Source organism: Anguilla anguilla, chromosome 2, assembly GCF_013347855.1.
Source record: "Anguilla anguilla isolate fAngAng1 chromosome 2, fAngAng1.pri, whole genome shotgun sequence".
Lineage (NCBI taxonomy): Eukaryota > Metazoa > Chordata > Actinopteri > Anguilliformes > Anguillidae > Anguilla > Anguilla anguilla.
This window is the reverse complement of record NC_049202.1, coordinates 48,767,095-48,776,152: the sequence shown is the minus strand read 5'-3', so window position 1 is coordinate 48,776,152 and position 9,058 is coordinate 48,767,095. Positions and strand designations below refer to the sequence as shown.

Genomic DNA, 9,058 nt, shown 5'->3' with positions numbered 1-9,058 from the left:
GCTTCCTGTCAAAGAGGAGCAGACACACCTACAAGTTCCTGTTGAAGAGTGAGTCCTGATGTGGCTGAATGAAATGTTTTATTGGGAAATGCTGCCCCCTGGTGTCTCTTGTAAACATGGCAACAGCCACAAATCTGTTTCAAATGCTGGGAAAACTGGCAAGCAAAAGCATCCCGAAATAAACAGTTATACCATCAAAGGCAAGTACTTGCCAGAAGGATTATTTTTTTGATCATGGAAATTTGATTATGATATGTATGATATCAAACATATTATTATTTTTATGTCCTGTACATCCCCCTTGGCTTTAATGAAAGCCACTCCCTCCTTGCCGTGCTGTTGAACAGGATCTGGAGGCGTTCCTGCAGTTGTGCATCTCATTTGATGTTTGCAGCAGTGCAGAGCAGGCTCTCAGCAGGGTCCTAATGTTCTGCTTATGCGATCTGGTTACAAATGATTTTCTCAGCGGGTATTAAATCAGATGACTGTGGCGGCAAACAGATAACTTCACCCCCTCCTCTGTGCGTCGGAAAGCGCCTTCATATATGGTGAGCAATTCTTTTTGACTGCAAGTGTGACATGCATTCTTTTTATCTGCAGCTAAGAAGTGATAAACCAAAGAAATAAATGTTGTTTTGATTCCATATGGAATACAAATCATACTCAAGAAATGATGCATAGGAAGGCACTAGTGATGGCAGTTTTTTTTTTTTTTTTTTTTTTTTTTTTTTTTGCATATCTTCTCCTGGTTTGCATTAGGTATGAGTCAGATCCCGGTTTTCTATGCTGCTGACCTAGTGTATGTGAATTCCTCCTACCCAGGCTTCTGGCATACTGCCTCTCTGCTGTAGAGGGCTTGTAACTCCCACTCATTGTATCACAGGTCCCTGTGCTGGGTGTACTGTGAAGTACATAACTGTCGCTCATCTATTCTAAACATCCTGGAACTGGAATGGGAACAGCTGTGAACTAACACATGGCAGAAAAATTTGAATAAGCCTGATCTCCCTCTAAATTATTCATGGGTATGTATGAATATGAGAGTAAGGCAGCTAGTCTAGTTTCAATTATGGAAGGTTTTCACAAGGCCACAATAATTTTCACATCTAGGTTTCACAGTTTGTAGTGAGTCTATTCTTGTATAATACTGATTCTGTTGGATAAAGTACTTGTTGGATAAAGTCTATGAGAATAGCTTGTCCTTCCACAGGAAGCAGAGTAAATGTGCAGTAAATGTTTCTGACTGTTTTTTTCACAGCCTCATAGGAATGGCTTCCTAGACTGTCATAGGCAAAACTTTGTGTTGACAAAGGGCAATAACAGACACTAAAGGCAATCAAATGGCTAGAATCAAGACTAGAAACTAGACACACACACATTTATTTTCATTTCCTTTAAGTACTGTCGCGTTGAACTGAAGAGGAATTTCATTAGAATATCTTTGAAATCCACATTTTTGTGGTTTCAATGCACACATCAAACTTTTGATTTAAATGCTTGCAGACTCGCATGCACTTGCACATTCATTCATTCATTCATTCTGATTCAACCAAGACCCAGATCTTCAATCAAGTTCTTCAAACCAAGTAAGTGGAACTCATTAAATATCATGGATTAAGTGTGTTGGAAAAAGTCAGTCTTAACCTGTTGTTGTGAAAGCCATGACTACGCACACGCACGCACGCACGCACGCACGCACGCACGCATGCACACACATATATATATGTATATATATATATATATATACATACATACGTATACAGTATATATAACATATATATCCTTTTCATATAAAAGTGTGTTTTCTATTTTTCTCATTAAAGCAGAGGTGCAAAGAAAAAAGGTGCATTTATTGTGTACAGACAAAACTTACATTGAATATACTGCCCGTTCCAGGCATTAAAATAAAAGTTCATTCTCAATTAATTATTTTTCATTATAAGCATAATTTTTTTATTTTTTTTTTATTTGTTCTTTTCTGCAAAGGTAAAACCTGTTGGGATTATCTTCCACACTAGAGTGCATACTGTAAGTTGAAGCGGTACAGCCTGGTTAAATTGATGCTTCAGTACAGACAGCGTCCATGTCATATATTAGCCATCTGCAAAATATAAACAATAACAGTTGAAATTTTTTTGGTTTTTAAAAATGCTAATTTCTGCCACTACTTGCCTGTAGCTGTTTGGAACAATTGGGGGCTTTCTTTAGCAAATTAAATAACACAAAATACTGCAGCCAGTATTCATATTCTGATTTAGTTTACATTAAAATGTTTACAGTATGTAAGCTTACTTTCATTTTATCAACCATTTTAGTAGATATTGAATTATTTTTATTTTTGACACTTGGTTGTAAAAATGAATGCAAATGACATCACCACTGGGGCAATGCTTTCAAACCTGTCTACTGTCGATCTGTTTACAATACGAGCAATTTGTAGTTTACTGTGAATTCTAATGCCAATAACTACTAAAGCGGCAGGAAACTTGACTTATTCAGAACTGTCCGCTGCCTTCCTGTTCTAAATCATTTTAGACTGTATTTGGGAGAGCCTAAATAACTAATTAACTAATCCTATTTACTAAGCCAAAATGGGAGATTAATTTATTTTCGGAGAACACACCACATTCCAGCAAATCACAATTTTAAATGTGCACCCTTACCACACCTACACACTGACACATTGCACAGTCTCCAACTGTTAACCTTCTTTTATAGCACGCCAAAAATTATATCCGGCTGAAATGAGAAAAAAAGACAAAAGATTAACTGAAGTTTTCATTCTGTTAATGAAAACTACAGTCATTATCATTTCCTGGTATGCAGTGTCTGTTTTTCAATCAAACTGAAAATGGTGTCAATACAACTATCCCCATTTGTTTATCCATTCATCTCTTGCCTGCCCACAGGGGAAAACATTTTGGCAAAATGCACATTTCATGAATGGTTTGGTTTTATGTATAGAGGTTTGGTTTTATGCATCTCTCGCATAATGCGTGTGTGACCAATCATTTCCATGCCACATTCAGATGTGCCATGAGAGATCTGTGGTGCTTTCACAATACTGCAAGTAGAAATCTCTCTTGGAATTTACTGTACATCATGTGCAGAAGTTTGTTGGCTAGCTTTGAGTACAATACACTATATAAGTGATGTTTGAATATACCTCTATGCTTACATACGTTTTGCCTATACTTTGAAATGATGCCATTGCTTTTAATGAATTGAACTCCATTTTATTTTAGCTAGCTGTATTCATGCTTTCATCATGTGAGATTAATGGAATGGATGAAAAGCCTGGTGATTTAAAGCCACAATGATAAGTCTGCGATGCTAATAATGCACATTGGTAGGATGTTCATTTGTGTATTGCATCTGGTTTATATATTAGAGTTGTGTTCACATCGCTTGAAGGGCAACAATGCTCTGCTCACCCTCTGGAGAAACTGCTGTCCAAGAAGGGAGGAAGCAGAGCTGGGAACACCCTCCTCTCCCCCAACCTTGCAACGGATGTAGCCATAAAGGTTCGCAGCCTGGAGAGAGATGCCAGCTATGACCAGGGCCTGGGAAAGGAGAGAGTCAGAGACAGTGAATACCTTGTAATGTGTCCTGCATTATGGATCGCCCGCTCAGGACAGAGCTAATAATCTAAAGAAATGCATTAAATCCAGCTGCTATGTTCAAAATAAATTGAATAATAATGTGCAAGTTGAGTGTTTTTTCATGTTCAGCATTACCAGCCACTTCAGCTTGAGAGAGAAGAGTGTGCTGAAGAAGAAGCCGGTCCAGATGAGAGGGCAGATGATGAGCCCCAGCCAGAAGATCCTGGCCTCTGCCTCGGTCGCTGTAGTCTTGTTCTGCAGACACGGCTGCGGGGACAAGGCCAAGCCAAACGCCAACACTTTACTCAACCCCAAGCTTTAACTGAAGTGACTCAGCTGAAGACAAAAGCAGACTGACCTTTTCTATTTAAGCAAAGACTTCTGTGTTATGTCATTTTAGAGTACTTGTGAATTGCGACTTTCACAAGATCACAACTCTAAATGGAACTGAAACTTTAAAGTGCAGTGCAAGTGTGAATCTATTCTCTCATCTACACCTGTAAATGATGGGAATATAAAGACCCAGTGGTAGTGGTTATTACATTGTAATGCTATACCATTTACATGCTAGTCCCTGGGTCAAAGGGCCAGCACCACTTCCCTGACCTGTAACTCAGTGATAGACCAGACTCATTCAGAGTCTGGTCTATCAGTTGTCTGAAAAGCATGCCCAGTTAAATTCACTCACCTTCTTGGCTTCAAACACCCAATGACTCTTCCCATCTTCATCAATCTGATTCCACCAGCGAAGGCCCACCAGCAGTCTCCCAGTCACATTCTTTAGGACACAAAGGAAGAGAATTGACCAGTTAACCACATATTTAATGCATGCCTGTGGAAAACACCATGAACATTCAAAGAGCCCAGTAGGGTGATTATAGAGTCACAGATGGCTTCTGTGTTAAAGGAGATTTATATTTTCTCACTGGACATTCCAAATTTGAGTGGGTTTGGAGATGCCTTTTAAAAAATAAAAAAAAATACAAATCTTTAACTTCTGAGAGGAAAGAAAAGGTGTATAGCCAGAAAATCTGCCAAAGAACAGCAAGCTGTATCATGTGAAATATTGTTCATATATTTTAATAAACAAGTAATGTAAAACTGATTGCAGGCCCTTGGAGAAAAATATTATTGTCAAACACATACCCAAGAAATGTACAAAACCAACAATGCGCATCTGAGTACATTTGGAAAGTTATGAACCAGTGAGGATGAAATTACAGAAGAATAGCAGGGTTAAGCAGGCACATTGAAGATCCAATCAGTGGCATGACAACACATTAAAAAGCAGTGACAATTGAACTGTGTCTGTTCTGAACCTGTTCAAAAAACATACTTTCTATTGCGACATTCTGAAAAATGGCAAAAGGCTCAGTTCAGATCAGCTCATGAGGAATGTGAAGCATTGAAGCATATAGGATTTAACCACACAACACATGTAAACTAGGTGTATTTAACAGTCCCCTGCTACATGATCTGCAGGGACTGCTAAACACATACCTTGTGAAGCAGCAAGCCTCAAAAACAGCATCTTAAAGCACAAGATATATGACCAAAGGAACTCAAATTTAAGCGATTACTCATTTTTAAGGGCTCTCTGTTTGGAGTAATAAACTATTTCTGAAATTATGAAACTATAATAAACAAGCTGTAAGCTGGATCTTATTAGAAAGCATTTTTCTCTCTGTGTTGGCTTTCTGAGAGATCCTACATAACACAAAAGAGTTCCAGAGACTTGTAGAATGTATGCCAAGGCACACTGAAGCTGTTCTGGTGGCTTGTGGTGGCCCAACACCTTACTAAGACACTTCATGTTGGTTTTTCCTTCAATTCATCACCCGTCTGAATAGTATTTGGACAGTGGCACAATTGTTGTTTTTGGTTTGGCTCTGTACACCAGCATACTGGATTTATAAAACAATGAAACAATAAAACAGTGAATATGAGGTTAAAGAGCAGACTGTCAGCTTAGATTTGAGGTCATTTACTTTCATATTGGATGATCCAATATGGCCAATGCAGCCACTTTTTTATTTCTGTATACTGGAACTAACAACACTGCAAAGGGAGATGCATGACATGCTTAACCCTCCTGTTATGTTGCGGGTCAAATTGACCCTTTTTAAAGTTTGAAAATCTAGGAAAAATACTTAAAATTATTTTTTCAGTATGAAACTTCTTCTACTGGCCTTAATTAGTGTAATCAACATTCTAAATGAAAATGGTTCATTTCATGTATTTGCAAACCCCCCCTGTATGTTTATATCACTGGGAACATTTTTGCTGTACCTAAAAAATGAACAGAACAGGAGGGTTAAGGGAATTTAAGAACTGATGAATAGGATAAATTGGGTATGTTGGCAAGAAGTACGGTTGGCCTCATGTTCTATTCTACTTTGGGCAGTGAATAATGCCTCAATAAAATATAGAATTAAAGAAGTAATATCATTACTGAAGCAGCTGTTCTGTTAACATGAAGGCGTCATTTGTCTTAGATCCTAACATGCAATCAGGACAACAAACGATAGGATCAGCCTGCTGAGATCTTTTTCTTTTTTGCGCTAACACATCTCTGAACTCTGAAAATATTTATGAAACCAGCACATACTTTAGTGAAGTGAAACATTTTAGAAAACTGAAAACATGAAATTAGTATTTATTAAAATAGTAATGGTTTAATGCAAGACGGCAAGTCGAATGATCCAGAATTGATAACTACTTTTCCCATCTGGATTTCTATACAAATGTTAGCCCCACCAAGTGGACATCTAAAGCTATTACATCCGTTTTTATGACGATACCATGCACCATGGTGTAGCTCAGTTCTGTTGTTCATTATTAGACCAGCATATGGTGAGCTCCATAATGTGTGTGACAAATGCATTTTTTTTCTTTATTTAGATCTGTACTCCACAATTTTTTTAATTGAACAATTCACATGTGACTAAAGTTTACATTTGAATTCTAAAGTCTACAGAAGCATTTGATCAAGTTCAGTGAAAATTTTCCAAAGCCAAAACTGCAAAATTCCTGAATTCAGTCACCTGATCTGAATCCAAATGAACATGCATTTAATATGCTGAAAATAAAAAGTAAGACCACTAGCACCCAAAACCACCAGGAGCTAAAGATGGCTGCAGTACGGGCCTGGCTGAACATATACTTAGAAAATACACTTAGCAGCTGGGTCACAGACTTGAAAGGAGTCGTTGCATGCAAAGGATATGTGACAAGATATAAGTACTAATCACAAGTACTTTCATTTACTTAACATTAAAATATCCGAAACATGTTGCCCTGAAATAGGGGGGTACATGTATAAAACCTGCTGCACTTTCTACATGGTGAAACCAACATGTATAAAACAAATACCCTTACATAAATGCAGAGACTGTGCACTTTAAGCACATGTGATCTGTTTGATTACAAATCTAAAAATGTGTACAGAGTACAGAGTCAAATCAGTTTTATAAAAGTCTGTGTCCCAAACATTATGTAGCTCAGTGTATGTACAGGGGGAATTTGAAATAAAACAATGAATATGTGGTTAAAGTACAGAGTTTGCATACTGTCAGCTTTTTAGGGAATGAAAGTGCATATCAGGTGATTGTGCAGGAATTACAACCCTTTTTATACAGTCTTCCAAAGCTATTAGCTGAATCTTAGAAAATGTATTCCCTCTATGCTGCCTTAGTGAAAGATGCAGCATAATATAAATCATCTTCATGCAACAACTGCCTGAAGTCTGCGACCGATAGAGATCACCAGATGCTGAGCAAGTAAAATGCATGCACAGTTGGGTTCAGGATGGGTGTTTGACTTGGCCAGTCATGAACATTCTACTCTTTGGCTTGCTTGGTTACTTAGTTCCTTGGTTGCTTTATTAGTATGTTTAGGGTCATTGTCCTACAGCAAGGTAAAGTGCCATCCAAGGAGTTTTGAGGCATCTGGTTGTATCTGAGCAGATAAGCTGTTTCTGTACAATTCATCCTGTTGCTGCCTTCAGCAGTCACATCATCAATGAGGACAAGTGAGCAAGCTCCAATGGCAGCCATAAAAACACCTTCATTGACAAACTTGAATTTGAAGATCCATTTCATTTGGGTGACCATGACAAGTATTCTTATAATGTGCGAGTAGGCCTAAATATTATTTACCTTTACAGACCAGAAGTCACAGGAGAGAAGGGTGATGATCATGACGAAACAGGCGACGAAACTCTTGCTGAACCAGTCACAGAACAGGTAAGTAATGATGGCACTTACGCGAAAAAACAAGTGGAAAAACGTAGCCATGGGGTGTCTACCGAAGAGAAAAGACGAATATGTAAATGGTAAACATATCTAAGATGTTGAGAGCTTGTTTCAGATGGATAGCCTTATGTGCCGAACAATTAAGGCTTTGTAACATGTTTACATTTGCATGCATGTTAAAATCCATTTTAAATTTACCATGCATTTACTCTGTATCGTTTCAAATCATTCAGAACAACTGCTAAAAACGTGCTGCATTTACTGTGGCCATCTATATTGAATCAAATAAGGAATAGCTTTGACATTTACCTTATTTTCGCAGTCCTTAGCGCCCGTTCTTCCTCCTCTGCTCCGAAATCCAGCGAAACATCCTCAGTATCATCCAATGCCTTTAAACCGTAGTGAGTAAGTCACAAAACCAAAAAAAAAATCATTTCTGAAATTAAATTATGAATGTATGATAAAATCTGTCTTACCTGCTTCATTTCACGAGCGCGGTGAGTATGAATTTGGATTATTTTTTTGTTTCTTCACAAATAATTTGACCCATCTATTACGGTTACTATAATAAAAAAATCTGTGTGTTGCATTTAAATGTTTCCGAGTCACAACTCGTCAGAATCAAGCAACTGCACCATATGGAAAATGGAACCATTACAAAGCGTCATGGACTGTCGCATGAGATACAGCGTTGCAGCAGGTGTGGCGTTTATATAAAAAGACACCTAGAAACAAATGCGTATTCTGTTTTGCCATGTGCATTTATGGCTGCACATTTACAAAATTGTATACAAAAGAGCTGGTGAAAAAAATGGTCCTTCTAAAACTAATTCTTTCGAACGCTTCATTTCGGTGCAATTTACTGCCAAGTATGCAGATATCAGGCTGCAATGATTTCTGCTTTTCACGACCACCTATTTCTATCAGACATGTTCCATCGTAAAGCAATAACAATTATGACAATAATAGTAATTATTATTACTATTATTATGGTTGTTGTTGTTGCGGATAGACGAAGAAGAATCATTATTATCTTTTAAAATACAAAGGAACACGCATTATTTTATCGGAGCGCGATAAATGTCACAACGTGGACAATGAATGAGTGAAAAAGTTAAACTTCATGGCATAACAAGGGTTTAAACTCGTTTGAATATAACATTACCAAATTCACCACTGGTGACCAGTGTTGGTGTCTTCTGA

General features: G+C 37.7%; 1 protein-coding gene and 1 long non-coding RNA gene across 5 annotated transcripts; one reads left to right on the top strand and one right to left on the bottom strand.

The window, feature by feature from the left end:
* Positions 1-220: 220 nt before the first annotated feature.
* Positions 221-3,743, top strand: LOC118221591. Of its 2 annotated transcripts, XR_004764151.1 has the most exons (4): positions 221-548; positions 884-1,025; positions 1,259-1,586; positions 3,392-3,743. It is a non-coding gene; the product is annotated as an uncharacterized LOC118221591 (long non-coding RNA). The 2 variants fall into 2 exon arrangements; XR_004764150.1 differs by having other exon boundaries at positions 884-1,586.
* LOC118221589 (Golgi apparatus membrane protein TVP23 homolog A-like) lies at positions 1,830-9,046 on the bottom strand. 3 transcript variants are annotated; one of them, XM_035406803.1, is made up of 8 exons: positions 8,332-9,046; positions 8,165-8,244; positions 7,760-7,904; positions 4,291-4,380; positions 3,738-3,869; positions 3,435-3,563; positions 2,669-2,739; positions 1,830-2,101 (listed from the first exon to the last, which is right to left on the bottom strand). In XM_035406803.1, exons 1-7 carry the CDS (start codon positions 8,338-8,340, stop codon positions 2,713-2,715), a joined length of 612 nt encoding a protein of 203 aa, XP_035262694.1. In that variant the 5' UTR covers positions 8,341-9,046; the 3' UTR covers positions 1,830-2,101; positions 2,669-2,712. The 3 variants fall into 3 exon arrangements, with proteins under 3 accessions (XP_035262694.1, XP_035262695.1, XP_035262693.1); XM_035406804.1 differs by having other exon boundaries at positions 2,673-2,739; XM_035406802.1 differs by having other exon boundaries at positions 2,664-2,739; positions 8,332-9,045.
* Between the last annotated feature and the right edge of the window lie 12 nt (positions 9,047-9,058).

What these genes read in the sequence shown, in the direction of transcription:
- LOC118221589 (XM_035406803.1), bottom strand. An exon ending in CTCTCAAGCTGAAGTGGCTG is followed by an intron (nt 3,564 to 3,737) that starts GTAATGCTGAAC and finishes CTCCTTTCCCAG; the next exon opens with GCCCTGGTCATAGCTGGCAT. An exon ending in GACAGCAGTTTCTCCAGAGG is followed by an intron (nt 2,740 to 3,434) that starts GTGAGCAGAGCA and finishes TTCTCATTTCAG; the next exon opens with CCGGATATAATTTTTGGCGT.